The 23,070-nt window shown below is 44.0% G+C and overlaps 1 protein-coding gene across 1 annotated transcript; it reads right to left on the bottom strand.

Annotated features, from left to right (window-relative positions):
- Nucleotides 1-410: 410 nt before the first annotated feature.
- Nucleotides 411-21,678, bottom strand: chmp4ba (charged multivesicular body protein 4Ba). Its single transcript, XM_078418854.1, has 5 exons — nt 21,363-21,678; nt 7,613-7,790; nt 5,929-6,043; nt 2,858-2,984; nt 411-1,597 (listed from the first exon to the last, which is right to left on the bottom strand). Exons 1-5 carry the CDS (start codon nt 21,544-21,546, stop codon nt 1,533-1,535), a joined length of 669 nt encoding a protein of 222 aa, XP_078274980.1. The 5' UTR covers nt 21,547-21,678; the 3' UTR covers nt 411-1,532.
- Nucleotides 21,679-23,070: the final 1,392 nt, after the last annotated feature.

Raw genomic sequence — 23,070 nt, 5'->3', positions numbered from 1 at the left:
AAGTTTGAGTACTGTCCGATTCACCTCCAGTCCATTGCGGACATTGGACTTTGTCTATGGAAGTGATGTGCTACAAGCGGAGAACTATATTCTGCACTCTGCATCTTTCCCTTTGCTCTACCTATTGTACTTGAGTTTGGCTTGATTGTATTTATATGCATTATCTGATCTGATTGGACAGCATGCAATACAATTAAACCTAAACACTTCTTCAGTCCAGACTCTGCCAACGGTTATGGGGAGAAGGCAGAAGAGTGGGGTTAAGAAGGAAAGGGTGATCAGCCATGATTGAATGGCAGAGTAGACGCGATGGGCCTTGTGACCTAATTCCGGTCCTATGACTTATGAGTGTTGGGCGTAGTGGGAGGAAGGCAACCATTGTCACCTACAGTATATAGCAACAAGAATCCTTATACTGATTCAGGTTTTTTTTAATATAAACATAGCATTCAAACTTCCAGTTCACAACATATTATTACATTAAAAGAAACTTTATTTTTTTTTCTCTTAACATATTTACAGCATGTTTAAGTAGGATTAGATTGATTTTGTACTGGATTGAGGAGTTCCGTCATGCCACCATACAGCTCATGTTTATGAGGAAAATATATTTTTTAGCTGAAGCAGCATACAGGTGGTGTGTTAAAGGCTTGTGTAAGTCCAGAGTAAAAAAACAAAACTCAATTGTACCAGATGAGCAGAAAAATACGAGCAATCACACCTTAATCTTTGATAGACACCCGGGAATTTAGAAATAGTTATCTTAAACCAGCAACTGCACCAAAAACAAACTAAAAACCCTTTACACAAAAACCAAAAACAAAAATCTCAGAGGTGCAAAGCAGCAAACAAACTCACCAAATCATTTGCTTATATCTGAATAAAATACATTCTTAAGCAGCTTTAATTTTGTGGGGAAGTGAATAATTTACAAGCTTTATAAATAAAGAGCTCCTTGCTGGAAAAAAATAACTTTTTGTAAAAGGTCTTCAATTGAGATTTTTTTTAAGAAAGAATGAATAAAAATAGCAGAGAAGCCACTGTGTTGATCAACTATACCTTCATCTCAAACAATTATGAATGTGTTACAAGAATTCCATTGTTTGTAAAAACCAAAATAGGCACCACAGCACGTAGAAATTAACTAAAGGACACTGTGTAATGAATGGCACTACAATGGGTGGGATGGGGAGAGGGAGGGGTGTGGTGCACCTGTCTCAGGAGAGTGGAAAGAGAGGGAGAGAGATGTACCAAGAATTGAACTTCTACCCCTGACAGTGATCAACACGAGTGAAAATCCATTGAATGATAAGATTTAAAAAAGTACCAAAAGGAGAGTTTTACTCTTTCCCTGCCCTTTCCCCATCATGTACAACAAACCATGTTGCCACACTGCACACACCCTTCCCCTCCCCAAAATGCATTCAAGCAGCCATTCAGAAGTTTACTCTGCTCGCGACCCTCGACGTACAACTAAACGCCCACAACCATGACATATGACAATGTCCGTGCGTTACAGGGGGTCGCCACTCTCACATCGTCGCAGCCCACGCTTCCAGGTCTCGCATGTCATCATCCTCCTCTTCTTTCTTCTTGGCTGCGTGAAGCAGAAACAAACACAACATAGAACAGTGCAGGTCTGAAGAAAGGTCCCGATCCGAAATGTAACCCACCTTTTTCTCCATAGATGCTGCCTGGCTCACGGAGTTATTCCAGCACGTTATGTCTATCTTTGGTATATACATAATCCACAGTGCCTTTCTACACATAGAACAGCGCAACGCTGGAACACGTCCTTCAGCCCACAATGTCCATGCAGAACATGACGCCAAATTAAACTAATCTCATCTGCCTTCACATGATCCATATCCCTCCATATCTATGTGCCTATCTGAAAGCCTCTTAAATGCCACTATCAAATTTGCCTCAACCACCACCCCTGAATAAGACTTGGCTACTCTACATTGGAAACGACAAATTAGAATGTCTTTTTAGTTTAGTTTTTAGTTTAGAGGTACACCCTGGAAACGACCCCTTCAGTCTACAGAGCATGCGCCGACCAACGATCACCCGTTTACACTAGTTCTAACCTACACCCTAGGGACAATTTACAGAAGCCAATTAACCCACAAACCTGCACACATTTGAAGTGTGGGAGGAAACTGGAGCACCCAGAGAAAACCCATGCCGTCACAGGGAGAATGTACAAACTCCGTACAGACAACACCCATGGTCAGGATCGAACCTGGGTTACTGGCGCTATGAGGCAGCAATTCAACCGCTGCTCCACTGTGCCATATTCAGAAAGTAGAATATTTAGAACATAGAATGGAATGGACTGGAACAGGTCCATCAGTTCGAAATGTCCATGCCAAACCTGACACCAAGAGAAACTAATCTCCTCTGCCTGCATGTGAACCATATTCCTCCATATCCTTGTGCCCATCTAAGTGCCCCTTAACGAATTTGCCTCCTCCACCACCACCACCAACCTGGCAGCTTGTCCCAGGCACCCACCTCTCTGAGAAATAAAACTTGGTCTGCACATCTCCATGAAACTTTGCCCCGCTCACCTTAAAGCTTCTCCCTCTAATGCCCTTTAATACAAACCAACAGCAAAAGTTTCAGAACCCGAGGACATGGATTTACAATCAGAGTAAAGAGAAGGAGGAGCTGCTGTCTACTATACTCGTGTTTGACTTGATTGGATTTTAGCATGTCTGATCTGTTTGGATAGCATGCAAAATAAAGCTTTTCAGTACACATGACAATAATAAACCTAAACCCAAGAGCGCTTTCCTACGAAGGGCTCCTGTGGTAATTACAGGCCATGGTTTAATCGGGAAGAATTTCTTACCTGGTCTTTCTGGGAGAGAGGTGGAAGGGACGTTGGGAAGAGGCACATTTTCTCCTTCTCCGATTTCCAGTAGGTTTTTGTCCAGCTCTTCTTGCTCCAGTTCTTCCAGCTCAGCCATCAGCTCATCCTGCAGAGAGGAAGGTTTATACTCTCGTCACAACATTAACCTCATACCTCAAAGGGTTGTACTAGCTTTACAGCAAGTTCAAAGTTATAATTTTATAGATCATCGCTTCATTTGGGGAGTGCAAATCTTCCCATTACTTTTTCTATCAGTGTTCAAAGGAACATGAATATCAAGAAAGGAGGTTTAGGAAGTTCAGCATGTTCCCAACAACAATGTTAAATGTAACATCTCCATATTTGCGGGTGACACAAAGCTGGGTGGTGGTGTGAGCTGCGAGGACGCCATGAGGCTGCAGGGTGACTTGGATTGGTTGGGCGAGTGGGCAGATGTATGGCAGATGCAGTATAATGTGGATAAATGTGAGGTTATCCACTTTGGTGCAAGAACAAGAAGGCAGATTGTTATCTGAATAGTGTCAGATTAGGAAAAGGGGAGGTGCAAAAAGACCCGGGTGTCCTTGTACATCAGTCACTGAAACTAAGCATGCAGGTGAAGAAAGCTAATGGCCTTCATAGAGAGAGGATTTGAGTATAGGAGCAAGTAGGTCTTACTGCAGTTGGACAGGGTCCCGGTGAGACTACACCTGGAGTATTGTGTGCAGTTTTGGTCTCCTATGCTATTGAGGGAGTGCAGCATAGGTTCACCAGGTTAATTCCCGGGATGATGGGATTGTCATATGATGAAAGAATGGATCAACTGGGCTTATATTTACTGGAATTTAGAAAGATGAGAAGGCATCTTATGAAAACATATAAAATTCTTAAGGGATTGGACAGGCTAGATGCAGGAAAAATATTCCCGATGTTGGGAGAGTACAGAACCAGGGCTCACAGATTAAGAATAAGGGGTAGGCTATTTAGGACTGAGATGAGGAAAAACTTTTTCAGACAGTTGTGAATCTGTGGAATTCTCTGTCACAGAAGGCAGTGGAGGCCAATTCTGGATGTTTTCAAGAGAGTTAGATTTAGCTCTTAGGGCTAACAGAATCAAGCGATATGGGGAGAAAGCAGGAACGGGGTACTGATTTTGGATGATCAGCCATGATCATATTGAATGGCGGTGCTAGCTTGAAGGTCCGATGGCCTACTCCTGCACCTATTTTCTACCAAACCCTCACCAACTTCTACAGATGCTCCCTAGAAAGTATTTAAAAACTAGAGTGCACAGTATTAAGGTGAGAGGATAAAGATGTAACAGGAGCCTGAGGGGCAACATTTCCACACAGGTGGTTATATAGAATGAACTGCCAGAGGAAATGGTGGATGCAGATACAATTACGACATTTAAAAGGCATTTGGACAGGTACATGGATCGGAAAGGAGTAGGGAGATATGGTTATAATGCAGCCAAATGGGATTAGTGTAAATAGGCATCTGGTCGGCACGGTCACGTTTGGTCGATGGACCCATTTCCACGCTGTAAACTCTGACCATGAGCTACAACCTGACTTGCCGAGTCTTTCTAGTATTTTCTATTTTTATTTTAATGTTAAAAGGAATCTTTACTGACCCACAAATTTCACTCACTTTATCTTCAGAACCTTCTGCCACCTCATGGTTTGCTTCAAGCAAACTCTGTTACTTCTAGAACGACTGCTGAATTTACCCGTAGCTCCCCCCTCAGCTCACTACTAAAAGTTTGCCTCATTAATTGAAAAAATTTGTTTCTTCAATTCTTAATGTAACAAATTTCTCCCGAGCCAAGAGATTAAACTGATTTCATACTTGTGCATTTTAAACTTAGTCATACAGCCCAGGAACATGCCCTTCAGCCCAACTTGTCCATGTTGAGCAAGCTACCCCATCTAAACTTGCCCCATTTGTCTGCACCTGGGATATAGCCCCTCTCAACGTTTGCTAACTGTGTACCTGGCCAAGTGTCTTTTAAATGCTGTTGATAGATCTGCCTGTCATACACCCACCACCTATTGTGGTTCCTATCAAATCTTTCCCCTCACACCCAAAACGTAGTCCTCACATTCTTGATCCCCCTATCTAGGTAAATCACTGAGCATTCACCCTATCTATTTCAAAATTGTCACATGTTACATTTTCCTTCTTATTTTTCCTTTCATCCCTTAATCTAGTCTTTCACCTTCAATTTTAATCTCTGGCCTTTGTCCACCCATGTGCTTGTCAAACCCCCCTTTGCCAGTGTTTATCTGTTACCTGCCATGCTTTATCCTGCCACTCCTTTCTCCCAGCTTTCTTCCCCACCCAACCCGCCCCAAACAATCAGTCTGAAGTCTGATTAGGGGCTCATGTTCGACCTCCTCGTGGTGAGCCCTGTCAACTGACCTCGGTCAGGCGAACGACAACAGAGACAGCAGCAGAAGCAGAAATAACAACGAACAAACAGCTTGCAGCCCAAATGCAACCTCAGTCGCTGTAGCTGGGCGCCAACCCGGAGCATAAGCCCTTCTTAGGGCGGGCACCAACGGATGTTGAACCGGATGGCATCACCCTGCTGCAGCTGAATGCGGAAGGCCTCACCAAGGCGAAGACCATCATCATTGAACATCTGCTACAGACCCACAAAGTCACTGCAATCCTGCTCCAAGAGACCAACAAAACTGACAGCTCCCATCTGAAGATCCCTGGTTATACCCTGGCCACCTACCCCGAGAACGACACTCGCAGGATTGCCACTTTTGTCTACAGCACCTGGAGGGCGTTACATACCTTCTGCTGCCTCAAACGCAAGAAGAAGTCTGAAGTCGGGTCCCAACCAGAAACATCACCCATCTCTCTTCTCTAGAGATGCTGCCTGACCCGCTGAGTCAGCACTGCGTGTCCATTTTTGTAAACCAGCATCTGCAGTTCTATGTCTGTGACTGTGTCATTTCTTTGTTTCTAGCTGATCTCTAGTTTTGAGTCCATTTGGGTAAACAGAAACCGGAACCCATTTGATTTTGCTTCAGGTTCTATTGCACTTCAATATTTACCTCATCAAAATCTTCGCCGAATCCGACAGGTTTTGAAATGGCATCGGAGATTTCTTGCGCCAATTCCTGCTGCTCTGTGATATTTTGCATTAGTTCGTCCACCTTATCAATGTCCCTGAAAAGAGGAAAACATTATGCTGAATCAAATGAACCGAACCAACTTTACACAGCCAGATTTACATTCATAAGCTAGAAAAAAAACGTTTAGAAAGTCTTTTGATTATTCATTTACTCAATGAGGATGCACACAGGGACCACTAGCATTTAAAACCTATTCTTGGACTCCGGGGGTAATGCACTGGGGTACTGTAACGCACTGGGGTACCTGTATTTATGAGTGTATAAATTGTTGAAAGTGAGAGTCAGTTGAGAAATCAGTTGTATGAATATTGGACCCTTTAAAAAGGACAGAGTATAAAAGCAGGAGGCGATGATGCCTAAATACTGCTTCAGTAACAACTTGATCCAAGAGGGCATTTCTGGTTATTACCCTTTAGGGAAGATATGTAGGTGTTACAGAGGACGCAGAAGAGGTTTTAATTGGAATTATTCAATGATTGATGTGATTAATTTTGCAGCTAGAATGGACAGCAAAGAGTGGCCCAATGCAGGTAATTCCTGGGAGATTTCAGTCTCGCTGCTCCCGTCTGGCAGAAGGTGAAGTGCAAACCACCAGGCTCAGGAACAGCTTCTTGGCGACTGTGAAAAGACTTACGTAGGTCTCCCCATAAAGCAGGGAACTGGCCAATCGCGCACATGCACACGTGTGGGGTACCAAAAGCAGATTTAATCAGGGCATTCAAAATAGAACTGGACAAGTACTTGAAATGAAAAGATAATGGGGAATAGGGAAAATACAAGAAATAGGAGCATTAGGCCATTTGCCCCGTTGTGTCTGCTCCACTAGTCATCAAACTTATTGTGGAATTAAAAAGTGCTGGAGTAACTCAGCAGGTCAAACAGCATTTCTGGAGAAAATGGATAGGTGACGTATTAGGTTGGGAACACTTCTTCAGACTGAAACATCACCTAGCCATGTTTTCCAGAGATCCTAGCAGACCCTCTGAGTTACTCCAGCACTTTGTGTCTTTTTTTAAATAAAAACAACATCTGCATTTCCTTGCTTTTACATCAGTTATGGTGATCTATGCTCAATGCCATTTTCCTGCATGTTGACCGTATCCCTCAATTTCCCCAAAACCCATGTCTATAGATCTCTGCACTGATATTAGACCATTACACCTTATAGACTGGACTTTGAGATTCATATAATGGGGATAAAATGGAACAGTGGTATGCACACGATAAGATCTTACAGACAGTGTAAAAATGAACTGCAGGTGCCGTTTTATACCAAAGATAGACACAAAGTGCTGGAGTAACTCAGTTGATCCGGCAGCATCTCTGGAGAAAAAGGATGGGTGACGTTTCATGTCGGGACTCTTCTTCAGACCCGACCCAAAACGTCACCCATCCCTTTCTTTCAGAGATGCTGTCTGACCAGCTGTGTTACTCTAACACTTTGTGTCTATCTTACAGACTATGTAAGGTATTGCCCCAACAAATGCTAAATTTTTCACTTGCAATGGGAGTGAGGAGGGGTGGGGAGGAACATATCATAATTGTTGATTTAACTACAGATCTCTCCAGACTTAGAATAAGAAGGGAAATGTGTTGCCCTTACATGTTTTCATGAGCAGCTTTCATCGCATTGGCAGCAACATCCATGTTCTTGAGTACTTCTGTGTTTGTGTTTGCATTTTCCAAGGCTTCTCTCTGGAACTCGATTGTGGACAACGTGCCATCGATCTGTGTCAGCTGTTTCTCGTACCTCTTCTTGCGCTTTAGGGCCTGCAGAGCAGCTGTGCAATGGGGGCAAATAAAAGCAAGTGAGTAACCTCAACTTAGAAAAATGTCACCAATATTTCTGGAATATCAAAGGCAGGTGCACTATGAAAACATACCCACACTCAAACTTCTAGCAGAGTTTTTATTTCTTGTTTAGTTTATTGTTACATATACTGAGGTACAGTGAAAAGCTTTTGTTGCGTGCAACCAGTCAGCAAAAAGACAATACATGATTACAATTGAGCCATCCACAGTGTACAGATACATGATGAAGAAAAAAAAGAGTGAATAATGTTTAGTGCAAGATAAAGTCCAGTAAAGTTCGATTAAAGGTAGTCCGAGGGTCTATGTTGAGGTAAATGGTAGCTGAGAAAAAAGGTGGGAGCTAGACAAAGCCTGGCAATTGATTGGTGTATGTTTAATGGAGATATGCTGGGGCAGTTTATTTTTACATGGAGTGGCAGGTGCCTGGAACACAGAGCCAGGGGTGGTGGTGGAGGCAGATGCAACCGTGGCATTTAAGAGACTTTTAGATAGGCACATGGAAGTGGAAGGAATGGAGGGATATGGTTCATGTGCAGACAGAGGAGATTAGGTTATCTTGGCATCTTCTTCTTCTTAAGCCCTTGGCTCCTCTAGGGAGCATAGGCCATTGACAAATGTCCTCCACCTCACTCGGTTGTTGGTGGTTCTTTCGAGATCTCCCCAGTTGAGCCCACTCCCAGACATTTCTGCCTGGACACCTCTTCTCCAGCTGTTCCTGGGGCAACCTCTATTCCTTTTTGCTTGGGGGTTCCATTTCAGGGCTTGCCGGGTGATGTTTGTGGCAGGTTTTCTGAGGGTGTGTCCAATCCAACCCCATTTTCTCTTTCGAATTTGTAAGTCAATGGGACCCTGGCTTGTCCTTTTCCACAGGTCCACATTGCTTACTTTGTCTCTCCTCCAGATGTTTAGTATTCTCCTGAGGCAGGTGTTAATGAATGTTTGCAGCCTGTTTGTTGTGTGTTTTGTTGTTTTCCATGTCTCTGATCCATACAGCATCACCTGCTTCACATTTGAATTAAAGATGCGTATTTTGGGGTTGATTGAGATGTAGTTTGAACTCCAGATCTTCCTGAGCATGTTAAACACCACCCTAGCCTTATTGATTCTGTTTTGTATGTCTGCATCTGCCCCTCCGGTGGTGTCCACAACACTGCCTAGGTATGTGAATGTTTCTACCTCCTCCAGCGCAGTGCTGTGCACGAGGATAGGGTTGCTGGTTTTGGAGTGGATCTTCATCACCTGTGTCTTTGCTATATTGGGTGCAAGACCAAGTATTGTTGCAGCTTGTAAGTCTGTCTGTCTTCTCCTGCATTTGTATCTGTGTGTGTGAAAGGAGAGCTATGTCGTCTGCAAAGTCAAGGTCATCTAGCTGTTCCCACATTGTCCACTGGATTCCATTTCTTTTCCCTTCAGTTGTTTCCATCATGATCCATCCAATTGCCAGGAGCAACCGGAATGGTGACAGTAGACATCCCTGCCTGACGCCCGTCTTGACACTAAAGCCCTGGGAGAGCTGGCCTGCATGCATAACTTTGCATGAGGTTCCATCATACGAGTTCTTGATTAAGTTTATGATCTTGGTGGGAATTCCATAGTGGTCCATTGGGCGCCTTAGTGTTGTCCTGTCTAAGCTGTCAAACGCTTTCTCAAAGTCGATGAAGTTGATGTACAGGGACGTGTTCCATTCAATAGATGATGCACAGTATTGCTATGTGGTCTGTGCATGAGCGATCCTTCCTGAATCCTGTTTGCTGGTCCTGTAGCCTCTCGTCTACAGCTTCCTCAAGACGGTTGAGGATGACCCGGTTGAGAATTTTACTGGGTACAGAAAGTAGGGTGATCCCTCGGGACTTGTTACATTTTCTTAGATCACCTTTTTTTGGCAGTTTCATAATGTATCCCTCTGCCCATTCAGTGGGTGTCTTTTCCACCTCCCAAATTCCCCCAAAGGAGCCGTAGAGCATGTCTGTTGATGAGTCTATATCTACTTTAAGGGCTTCAGGTGGAATATTGTCAGAGTCAGCTGCCTTGCCAGTTTTCAGTTGCTTGATTGCAGCCTTTATTTCTGATTTTGTTGGTCTATCACACTTAATATGTATTGGTATCCTGGTTTTGGAAATATGTGGCTGCACTGCCGGTGGTGGCCTGTTTAGGACTTCTTCGAAATGCTCTACCCATCTGTCAAGCTGCGCCTCCTGGGTTGAAAGCAGTTGGCCGTTCTTGTCTGTAATTGGTTTATTACTGTGCAGGTATGTCCCGGACAATTTCCTTGTGATGGTATATAACTCCCTCATGTTCCTTTGAGTCGCCGCAATTTCTGCCTCCTTGGCTAGCCTCTCCACCTGTGTTCTCTTGTCCCTCCTGATGTTCTTTCGCACTTCTTTGTGGCATCTGTTGTACTCTTTTTGGGCCAAAGCCTTTTCAGCTCTTGTTCTTGAGTTGCTCACCTTCTCTTTGAACTTTCTCCTCTGTTGGATTGTGTTGAGGGTTTCTGATGTTATCCACTCCTTGTGCTTTTGGGCCTCCTCACAGGTTGAGCTCCAAGCAGCTTTTAGGTGTTCCCACTCCTCATTTATTGTCCATTCTTCCTTCCTCCTCAGCTGTAGCTCTATATTTTCCCTTAAGAGGATATCCTTGAACTTCTTCACCACTTGAGCACTGCTGAGGTATTCAGTGTTGTATTTTGCTCTTTGGCTTTTGGCCCAGTGGTATCTCCTCAGCCTTAGCTTGAATTTCCCTACCAGGAGGTGGTGGTCTGAAGCTGCATCTACTCCTCCTCTTGTTCTGACATCTTCCATGGACCTTCTGAACATTTTACAGATACAAATATGGTCAATTTGATTTTCTGTGACATGATCTGGTGACACCCAAGTTGTTTTGTGGATTGTTTTATGGGGGAATATACTTCCCCCAATCACTAGGTTATTGTTAACACAAGTCTTACCTTGGCATCATATTTTACCTTGGCAATCAAGTCATCCACAGTCTGCAGATACAGGATAAAGGGAATAGTGCAAGACAAAGTCCAGTAAAACCCGACTGAAGATAGTCTGAGGGTCTCCAATGAGGTAGATGGTAGGTCAGGACCACTCTCTAGTTGGTGAGAGGACGATTCAGTTGCCTGATAACAGCTGGGAAGAAACTGTCCCTGAATCCGGCAATATTATGACATGAAAGGGAGGATTTGTGGTGGAATGCAAGGATTCTGCATGGGAACACAAAGCTGTGGAATGAGAGTAGTCACACTGTACAGCTGAGAACCAGGAAATGGCTCCCTGAAAATAAGTTCACGGCTCTGCTGAAAGCTGGCCATGATTAACTCAGCCCTTGTGTGTGATCAGTGTGGAGGCTTACCATGCATACATATATAAACAAGCAGAGCTGCAGCAGCCTTATCCTACTGCCAAAACACAGCCGTTTGCAGTAAACAGCGCGGCTCGTGAATACTAAAGCCAAAATTACTATGGCAACTCAGCCAAGGATGCTTTTATCTGACGGATTGGATTGCTAAACAAGCGTAACATAAAACAATAATAAAACCAGTGTAGCTGCAAATGATCTCAAGTTGCAAATGAGAGAAAGGTTTCATATACACAGAGTCAACCCGAAGGCAAAACATTCTATCAGCACCTCCACCTATTGGGTAACTCTAAAAGACCAACACCGGGCAAACGACAGAGTGGCACAGCGGTAGAGCTGCTGCCTTACAGCATCATAGGCATGGGTTTAAACCTGACCCTGGGCGCTGTCTGCGCAGAGTTTGCACGTTCACCCGGTGACTGCGTAAATTTTCTCCGGATCTCCAGTTTCTTCCCACATCCCGAAGATGTGCAGGTTTGTATGTTAATTAGCTTCTTAAAATTTCTCTGTGTGTGTAGGATCTAAAAGTGGGATAACATAGAACTAGTATATAACATAGAACTCGATGGTGTGCGTGGAAAAAGGCCTGTTTCCATGCTGTTACTGTAAAACCATCAGAAACTACAATGGGTTTCATTGCCTGATAGCCATGGAGAGAACCAAAGTGCATGCACACGCGCGCGCGCACACACACATACAAAAACACAAACATGCATGCACAGCACTTTACACCTCCCGAGGACATCGCTGACTCTGTACGAGCGTGCAAGATTTATTGTTTACAAGTGATGTCAATGGAAATAAAAATTAAAATGTAGAAGCTGATTTCCTTTGGGTGCCTGGAATGCACTGGCAGGGGCGGCTGTGGAAGATAGTGTGTTTAAGAGGCATTTGCTTAGGTATGTAGATGTGCAGGAAATGGAGGAATATGAATCATGTACAGGCAGAAGAGATCAGTTTAGAAACATAGAAAATAGGTGCAGAAGTAGGCCATTCGGCCCTTCGCGCTAGCACGATGTGATCATGGCTGATCATCCAAAATCAGTATTCCGCTCCTGCTTTTCCCCCATAATCCCTTGATTCCTTTAGCCCAGGGACCTCCAAACTTTTCAGCACGAGGGCCACATTATATATTTGACACATTTTTGCAGGCCATAGGAAAAAATAAAGAAGTGCGAGTTTTATAAATTTAATGAACTCAAAAAAGTTTAGACTAGGTTACGTTAGATTAGATTAGGAAAGGTTAAACTAGGTTAGGTTAGATTAGGTTAGTTTACATCAGGTTTATATGGCAACAATAAATAATATTCAATTTTAAAAAAGAGCTTGAAATATTGGAATATATATACCGTAGGTATACAATTATTTATAAAACAGAAAAAATACAGTGACCACCACTGGGGGAGAGAGAGAGAGGAGAGAGAGAGAGGGGGGCGAGGGAGCAGAGGGTGAGAACGGGAGTGTGGGGAGGGTGAAGGAGCTCCGCCACTTGTGGGGGGTGCTGCTCCCTCCCTCTCTCTCTCTCTCTCTCCCTCCCAGAGCCAGCGAGTTTCCTTGGGTTTGTTGTTTGCGAGGGGGCGCTGCGATCTTTAGCCTTGTCCTGGCTCTGGGTCGGTGGCGATCCGCTCTCCGGTGAACCTTCGCCGGCAACTTCTGCCGCCAGTACCCACTGCCTAAGAGCTTGCTGAGGGCCGGATAAAATCTTGTGGCGGGCCATAGTTTGGAGATCCTTGCTTTAGCCCTAAGAGCTAAATCAAACTCTCTTGAAAACATCCAGAGAATTGGCCTCCACTGCCTTCTGTGACAAAGAATTCCACAGATTCACAAGTCCCTGGGTGCAAAAGTTTTTCCTCTTCTCAATCCTAAATGGCCTACCGCTTATTCTTAAACTGTGACCCCTGGTTCTGGACTCCAACATCGGGACCATTTTTCCTGAACCTAGCCTGTCCAATCCTTTTAAGAATTTTGTGTTTCTATAAGATACCCTCTCATCCTTCTAAATTCCAGTGAATACAAGCCCAGTCAACCCAATCTTTCATCATATGTCAGTCCCGCCATCCCTGGAATTAACCTGGTGAGCCTACGCTGCACTCCCTCAATAGCAAGAATGTCCTTCCTCAAATTAGGAGACCAAAACTGCACACAATACACCAGGTGCAGTCTCACCTGGGCCCTGTACAACGGCAGTAGGACGTCCTTGCTCCTGAACTCAAATCCTCTCGCAATGAAGGCCAACATGCCATTAGCTTTCTTCACTGCCTGCTGTACCTGCATGCTTACTATCAGTGACTGATGTGCAAGGTCTCGTTGCACCTCCCCTTTTCCTAATCTGACACCATTCAGATAATAATCTGCCTTCCTGTTCTTGCCACCAAAGTGGATAAACTCACATTTATCAACGTTATACTGCATCTGCCAACTCATCCGACCTACCCGAGTCACCCTGCAGCTTCAGAGCATCCTCCTCACAGTTCACACTGCCACCCAGCTTTGTGTCATCCGCAAACTTGGAGAGGTAACATTTAATTCCCACATCTAAATCGTTAATACATATTGCAAATAGTTAGGGTCCTAGCAATGAGCCTGGCGGCACCCCACTAATCACTGCCTGCCATTGGGAGAAGGCAGGAACGGGGTACTGATTGAGAATGATCAGCCATGATCACATTGAATGGTGGTGCTGGCTCGAAGGGCTGAATAGCCTCCTCCTGCACCTATGGTCTATTGTCTATTGTGAAAAGGATCCGTAACCAACCAGTTCTCTATCCATGTCAATACCCTACCCCAATACCATATGCCCTAATTTTGCACACTAATTTCTTGTGTGGAACCTTGTCAAAGGCTTTTTGAAAGTCCAGATACACCACATCCACTGGCTCTCCCTTATCCATTCAATTTAACTTGGCCTCATGGTCAGCACAAACATTTTGGGCCGAAAGGTCAGTTCCTGTGCTGTGCTGGAAATTTCTTGCCATCCACTCTCTGAATTTTGTTTCAATGAGGTAACCTCTTCTAAATTCCAACAGGTATACACCAATGTCGCTGCATAAAATCATTCCCTCCCATTCCTCAGTCCCATCGCCTCACAATAAACTTGTTTGTCTTTAGGTAGTGATATCAGAACTGCTCGCAAGAGTTGTAGTGAAGGCCCAGCTGCCCTGTACATCAATAGCAACGCAGTTGCTTTTGTACTCCAAGCTGCTTTCCATGAAGGCTAATGTTTCACAAACCTTCCCCGGCTGTTACAAGTATACACTTGTTTACTTTCTGCACCTGATGTGTTTACTTTTTGCACCTTTCTGCATCAGTGCACCAGCGTCTACTGCTTTCTCAACATGAAAATAGTATTTTAATACTTTTGTATTAAATGTTTTTAGTTTAGTTGACTTGTTTTAAAATTATGGTGCAAAATGGCGGTGCCTGCATGTGTAATATTTTCAAAAAGAATTTCACTGTGCAGTTGCATATGTGACAATAAAGCACCATTGAACTATTGAGTTTTAAAAAAATACCCGCTGAGTTACTCCAGCACCTTGTGTCTATCTTCAGTATAAACTTTAAAAAACTTTAAAATGTGAATAACTGCCTGCCTGCAGTTATAAAAATATAACACTGATTTCAATGAAACTTCTTCCATAGGACCACAGGATGACTGTAAATAAGGTGGACCTAAAATTGTCACGCTATCCTGTACCGTTTTGGCTGTAGTTCTGGAACAAGCGAACATACGAGAGTTTTAGTATACAGCTGGATAGATTTCTTCTCCTTTTACTTACCTAACTAGACAATGTTCTTCCCATTGCTCACTTTCCTTCTTAAGATTTATACTGTCAGCAAATGAAACAATTTGATGAAAGAGTTTTTTAAATCATGGAAATGAAACAGAAACTTTTTGTGCGACTTATTACCATCAATTAAAAATGATCGCGGGCCATGAGATCATCATTCTGACACCCCCCCAGTAACAGGGTGTCAATGTGGAATTGGTCAATATCTCAACTGACCCATTATGGAAATGTAAATAGACAATAGACAACAGGTGCAGGAGTAGGCCATTCGGCCCTTCGAGCCAGCACCGCAAGGACGAGACGGCACAGCTGTAATAAGATAGGAGAGGCAAAGTTTAAAAACAAGAAACTACAGATGCTGGTTTGAAAAAAAAAACACAGTAACTCAGCAGGTCCCGCAGCATTTCTGGAGAACATGGATAGGTGACATTTCGGGCCAGGACCCTTCTTCAGACTGAGGAATTAAAAAAAGATGTGCGGGGCAAGTTATTTCTTACACAGAAGTAGTAGGTGTCTGGAACACGCTGCCAGGGGTGATGGTGGAGTCAGATACAAAAGCACCATTTATGGGGTTTTTAGACAGGAACATGGATATGCAAGGAATGGAGGCATATGGATTATGCACAGGCAGAGATTCATTTATCCCTAGTTGGAATTAGGACAATTTATAGAAGTCACTCAACCTACAAACATGCACATTTTTGGAATGTGAGAAGAATCCGGAGGACCTAGAGAAAACCCATGCAGTCGCAGAGAGAACATACAAACTCCTGTACCTGTAGTCAGGATCGAACCCGGGTCTCTGATGCTGTAAGGCAGCAACTCCACCACTGTGCCACCTTACTCTGCTTTATACAGAGACGTATTGGTGACAATGCTGCTGTGCTGGTGGTCTGGTATTTCGGCCCTTCCCTTAGTTCCTGTGCTGCAATCCTAGCTAAGGTCTCAGCTCTTTACTGGCACTTGTCCAGCAATTATTCAGTGCCGCATGATTTGGTGTGGAATGAGTAACTGAGAAAATGAGCATTGGCTGGGGTTGGGCCAAAGGCCTGATTCTGGCAATGGCCAACACCCAGCTCTGGTCTAAGAGTGCGTTACCACAGTGAAGTCACTGGGCTGGTGAAGAGCTGGGAAGCGGAGCAGAATGGGGGACAGCAGCGGCAATACACCCCACAGATGGTGACGTGGGATCTGGGCCATTGGACAGTACGTGGAGCAGCTGGTGGTCAGCTCCAGGAACTCCTTGCTCACCTGCGAGCCTGTACCTCACTGCTTGCCTCAGCTCACCCAAGACCAACCTTTTAAAAATTAAATTAAAATTATAGTTATTTACACATCAAACTATAACATCCCCCACCATACTACAAAACTGCCAAATATTCCTTACAATTTACGCATCAAATTACTATATTACAAGAAGATAAACACAAAGTGCTGAAGTAACTCCGCGGGCCAGGCAGCATCTCTGGAGAAAAAGAATGGGTGACTTTTCGGGTCGGGATCCTTCTTTGGAGTACATTACAATCCTGATCCATGATACAATCGATCCCCTGCAGCACCCAGAACTCCTTCATGGTGCCAGTGGATACTGCATATTCTTCCTCAAGGGACACCCAGGCACAGACGTAACCCCAGAAAGGGGGCAGGCAGTCGGCTCAGGTGGAGCTTTCGTCCACCTGGCACCGTGACCTGCGAATGGTCAGCTTGGCCAGTCCCAAAAAACCAGGATAACCGCTGATGACCCGTCGCTGACGTGCTACAACGCTGAGAACTGTATTTTGCACTCTGTATTGTTCCCTTTGCTCTATCTATTGTACTTGAGTTTGAACAGATGGTATCTGTGTGTGGTATATCTGATCTGATTGAATAGAATGCAAAAATGCTTTACACTGTAACTCAGCACATGTGACAATAATAAACTTCAGTCTATACCGCCGTCTTACCGCTAAGGTTTAATTCTACTCCTTACTACATAAAGTAAAAAATAAACCAGAATGGCTAGTTGAAACAAAATAAAACAGTAGTTTGGTGCTGTCATCTAACAGTGCCACACCCAAATGTCATGTGCACAAATCAGGCATCACACAGGGAATCTCGGCAAACACTGTGTCCACAACCATGAGATCACTGCATTCACCGCAGACTGCTGAAGCTCAAAAATTAGTGTTTTGCAATGATACAGGAAAGATTTATATAAACACCAAGAAACAAAATGACCATTTAGTTGAATTTATCTGTTGGTCACTCTGCCGCCTCACCATTTTTGATTGATTGATGCAGCATGGAAACAGGCCATTCGGCCCACCGAGCCCACGCTGACCATTGATAACCCTTTCACACAAGCTCTACTTTATCCTACTTTTACATCCACTCCCTACACATTAGGGGCAATTTACAGAGACCTACAAACTTCTGCGTATTTGGGAGGATCGGAGCATCCAGAGGAAACCCATGTGTTCACAGGGAGAAGGTGCAAACACCACACAAACAGCACCTGAGGTCAGGATCAAATCCAGGTCTCTGGTGCCTTTGAGGCAGCGGTTCTACCAGCTGCAGCACTCTGCCACCCATAAAACTCCATTCACACTGGAAAGCAAAGTACTACACTAAAAACAGATAATTAATGCCCAAAATTTTATCTACCATCTTTTGCATTTCTTTGCAGTACTTTAAACCCTCCTCATTTAGCTTTACATTACCAGCAAACTTTGGTGTTACAACAAAGTCCTCTCATCCCAGTCACTTACAAGGGCTTGAAGTAGTATCCCTCTGCATCACACAGCGTACCACCTTAGAAAGATTTCACCATCAATGGGTAAAGGTGCTGGGACTCTCGACCCAAAGGACTCTGCATGAACTGTCAGCACATGATCTCCATGCCTGATGAAGAGTTCACCATCCCTTTCAAAGACAGATGCGGATGGCAGTAAATGCCCTCTGTATGTTTTCCAATTATTGATCAAAATGATGATGACTTGGCCCAGTTTAACGAACGCAGAGCAATCTCTGGCCCAGTTTAATGAATGCAGAGCAATCTTTATCAAATGCCTTCCAAAATTCAAATAAATTACATCAATAGGACTTGTTATCTGTTCTGCTATTTCCCCAATACATTAAACAAATCAAACATTCTCTTTTAAAAACAATCTAGGACAGAAAAGTTAGTGTGGGAATGGGATGAGGAATTAAAGTATTTGTCAACCGGGTGATCAGGTAGGTCCTGGCGGACTGAGCGAAGGTGTTTAGCGAAACGATCGCACAGTCTACATTTGGTCTCGCTGATGTATAAGAGTCCACATCTTGAACAATGGATACAGTGGATGAGGTTGGAGAAGGTGCAAGTGAGCCTCTGCCTAACCTGAAAGGTCTGTCGGGGTCCCTGGACAGAGTCGAGGGAGGTGGTATGGGGCCAGGTGTTACATTTTTTTTTTAGATCTAGAGATACAGCGTGGAAACAGGTCCTTCGGCCCACCGAATCCGCGCCGCCCAGCGATCCCTGCACATTAACACTATCGTACACACACTAGGGACAATTTTTACATTTACCCAGCCAATTAACCTACATACCTGTACGTCTTTGGAGTGTGGGCGGAAACCGAAGCATCTTCTGCGGTTGCAGGGGAAGGTAACTGGGGAGGGGGTGGTTTGGGTGGGAAGGGATGAGTTAACCAGGGAGTTGATGAGGGAACGGTCTCAGTCAAAAGCGTTTCATTGTCATAGATCCTAAAACGGAACAATGAAATTCTGACTTGAAGCAGCACAGCAGGTCAGTAAACATAGTAGCGAGAAGAGGATATGGCAGAATAAACAGGAAGGCAATGAAATAGCCAAGTCTTAAGCATCAAAATGAATGTGGACTGAAGTCACCATACACTTCTCATAGTAAATCTTAAAATAATACTAGAATGATTAACTGGGGTTAACTGGGGTTGATTTTGTCCCTTTAAACAATTCCTCCCCAGAACTTTTCCTTTTCAAAGGGTAGCCTTTGGGAAAGACAACCATCTACAATGTATGTGGTAGCCAGTTCAAACATCATAATTTGAAAGGAAGAACATAAGAGCAAGTTGTGTTCAAACTATGGGCTTTAGCTAAAATAAATTGAAACTTGTTAGGCTGCCAATGCTAAGATTTATCATAGCTCAAAGATCACAGCTCAAGGCTGGCCATGGAAATAGAGCAGGCTATTCCACTAATAAACTGCAACCACTCCCTTTTATTCAAATATAGGTCACATGGAGAGGAGAAACATTGGTGCAATATTCACTGGGGAAAATCTTACATTCTGTGGAGTTTAGAGCAGTTGTTCAAATTGGTTTAGTCCAAGAGACCAATAGATCGCAGTACAAAGATCATGTGTCAAATGTCCTCAAGACGGAAGGGAAATGTACATTAATTTTCTCATGTTTAAGCTGTAGAGTAACCAGTCAAACATCAGACAAAATTGGTGCCAAAGTATCAAATGTCAATGCACAGAGCTGATAGCAAACAAATTATGACAGCCATCAAATGACCTTTTTGTCTAGATAAAGAGAGCTTGGTCAAAAAGTAGTTTTGTTTTTAATGAATGAGGGATAGAAGAGAGAAAAAAGAGAACGAGATAGAGAAAGCCTTTATTATTCCATATTAACGTGGGAATTTATTACTATTTGAACAGCAATTCATATTTCATGATTATTAATACAATCTGATTATTATGTAGGATAAAGAAAAGGCAATTGCATATAAAAAGTTTCCTCTCATACCAAGAGACGAGAAGATCTTGGGGGGAAAAACCTTCCTTGCCTCTCTGATTATTGCTACGGAAATGTTTCCTTTTTATTCAAAAGAAAATTTACCATCTTGTTTTCTGTATTCAAACAATTAAAAAATGCAGCAACAATGTAAAATAGTGATAGAACAGAACACTACAGCACAGCATGGGCTCTTCTGCCCACCACATCTGCACCAACCATGATGCCAACTTAAAATAACCCTCTCTGCCAACAGTGACTGTGGAGTCGATGGTGGCCCACCATTTAAGGTCCTTGGAGATGATGGTTCCAAGGAACTTAAATGACTCCACAGATGTGACTGTTGTTGTTGATGGTGAGTGGGGGCAGGGGAGGGGGAGCTCCCCCAACACAGGGAACATTTTTCCTGCATCTAGCCTGTCCAATCCCTTAAGAATTTTATGTTTCTATAAGATCCTTATAGATGACCAAGGAGATTCACTCTCTGCTACAGTCCAGATCCAAGGCTTTCAAAAAAGACAATCCTACATCGTACAAGTAGAACAAGTATGATCTCCATAACACTGGGATGCTGAGAGAATTCCAATCCTTTAACTATGGTAGGGAAATCAAGATAGACACAAAATGCTGTAGTAACTAAGCGCATCAGGCATCATCTCTGGAGAAAAGAATAGGTGTCGTTTCGGTTGAGAAACCTTCATCAGAGGAAATTAAGAACCACAGGACATAGGTTTATGAGGGGAGGAGGGTGGGGGAGATTTAATAGGAACTTGAGGGGCAACTTTTCTATTCAGAAGTCACTGAGTAAATGAGAAGGTAGTTGAATAGGAAAGGTTCCTTCTCTTCAGAGATGCTGCCTGTCCCATTGAGTTACTCCAGCATTTTGTGTCTATTTTGAACTGTAACTTGATAATTTGGTGACAAATGTTGGCCTAGAATCCACAAGTTATGAAGTTAAAGAGAAGATAAGATGCATGATACTTATTACTATTTTGAATAAACATCCTGAATGGCAGAGGGGTTATTGATGAGGAAAGATATTGGCATCAAATCATTTATTCTGTACGAGGCAATTATTCTGTCAAGATGAATGGCTTTAAACTCTTTATTACGAATGACGTACAATTTTAGTGGTTATTTTTCCAGATCCCCATCAAAATATTTAATTTTGGTTATACGTCTAACATATCAAGATTTAAAACTTTTTTTTGTTTAAATACCTTTGAACTTTTTGTTCAATGGCTTTCCTTAAAACTCACCCGAGAAATTAATAAATAAAGACATCAGGGAATTAAACAATACACCTGGCAGCTGTCTACCTTGGCTTTCCAGGAAATGCCCACATTCACAGTCCAAAATCCCAGTCTCCCTCAAGGCTCATCAGTTAAGATTATGGCTGCTTAATATCCCAACTAGAAAATGTTTTGACCATTTTTGACTTGAAAATATTTTAAAATTCAATTATATCCTATATTTACAAATTGGGATCTTAATCGTCCACCCCCTCCTCGCTATCAGGCCCACCCGCCCCCCCCCCCCCCCCCTGTCGAGCCCAATTGGTCCCCTCCCTTCTCTCGATCCGGCCGACCGATTACCGCCCACGGCTGCCCTAACCCCAACCCCAGCCCCAACCCCAACCCCAGCCCCAGCCCCGGCCTACCCCGCTTGTTCTTGGTGCCATGCTTCTTGGCGTTGAGCAGCTCTTGGCCGATCTTCTTCTCCAGGAAATCCTGTTTCTTGGCCAGCATTTCCTCGGTCTCCCGCAGCCGGTGGATGGCCTCCTGCGGGGTCGGCCCTTTGCCCGTCTTGCCGGCCGAACCGAACAACTTGGCAAAGGCGTTCATGATGTGATGCGGCCCGGGGCCTCGGCTGTGCCGCTAATCCGCCGCCCGGATCTCCTCACACGGACTCGCCTCGACGACCGACCGACAGCCCGCCCGCCTCAGGCCCAACCCACGTCAATCACCGGAGCGCCGTGACGTTGGGCGTCCAAGGTGGGCGTGGTATCATCCCCTTAATCAGCTGCGGCATTGACGTCGGATGTGGGCGTGGCCGCAGAACCATAATGAGATGCTGTCTCTGCGTCACAAGTGGACGGGGCCTCCGCGCCTCAATGAGATGCGGCATTGACGTCATAGGTGGGCGCGGTTACCGGTACGAACTGAGGGTCGGGCCATATAGGGTGTGAATAAGATCCCTACGTCATAGAGGGCGGGGTTTCCACACGGTCCATGGGTGGTGCCGCTGCTCGTATTAATGACGCAAAACGCTCGACGTGGAAAGGGGGCGTGGCTAATGCCATATATGGGCAGGGGCATCATGTCCCAACATGGCGGGGCCACTACCCTCTTAAAGGGCCATGGCCACTGTGTCTTAAAGGGGCGGTGTACCTTGGTTATTTACGTTTTACCGATACTTATTCAACAAAATGTTTCATTAAATTAAAGGAAATGTTTCATTAAATTAAAGGAAGTTAAGGAAATTCTAGGCAAATGTCTGTTGCCAGACCTGTAGCAGCCAATGAGATGCAAGCGGGGTGTGGCATTGACTTTCCATCCTATAACAAAAAGTTAATTTAGTCATTAAACGGAAGTTAAATACTCCAATTTCTCTCGAGAAGATGAGCACAATCTGCACTTCTGTCATGTTCTCACTCATTTTACTCATGATTACGATAATTCCCCAAATATGCAGAGTGAAAGGCAGTCACATGGACAATGTGCACATTAAATCCACACACATGATCCACTGGAGAGTTATTCAATGGCTCCATCCAAACAAGGAAGGTGGCATTTTACAGAAAAATACACAAAGTACTGGAAGTGCGTCAGCGGGCCAGGCAATCTCTGTAGAACATAGATAGGTGACTTTTTGAGTCGGGACCCTTCTTCAGACTTAGACTAGAGGGAGACTGTGTGGGGTGAATGACCTTTATAGTTATAGCAATTCAATAAATAATAATCAGCAGCAGAAATAGCAACACATACAAGAGAGGAGGGATTAGGGAAAGTTAACAATCATATTTAAAGGCAAATGGTGTCTTACTAACAGTTGCGCAGTAGTAGAGTTGCTGTCTCACAGCGCCAGAGACTCGGGTTTGATCCTGACTATGGGTGCTGTCTGTACGGAATTTGTACATTCTCCCTGTGAGTGCGTGGGTTTTCTCCGAGCGCTCCAGTTTTCCCCATACTCCAAAGATGTACAGGTTTGTAGGTAAATTGACAACAGAAAAAAATAGCAAATTGTTTCTAATGTGCAGGGTAGTGCTAGTGTACGAGGTGATCGCTGATGTCCATGGACTTGGTGGGCTGGAGGGCTTGTTTCTGCACTGTATCTCTAAAGTCTCAAACTTGATCAAGAATTAAAGA

The sequence above is a fragment of the Rhinoraja longicauda genome, chromosome 22 (assembly GCF_053455715.1).
Source record: "Rhinoraja longicauda isolate Sanriku21f chromosome 22, sRhiLon1.1, whole genome shotgun sequence".
NCBI classification, from domain to species: domain Eukaryota; kingdom Metazoa; phylum Chordata; class Chondrichthyes; order Rajiformes; family Arhynchobatidae; genus Rhinoraja; species Rhinoraja longicauda.
Note: the sequence above shows the minus strand (reverse complement) of the source record. Positions and strands in the feature narration are given on the sequence as shown.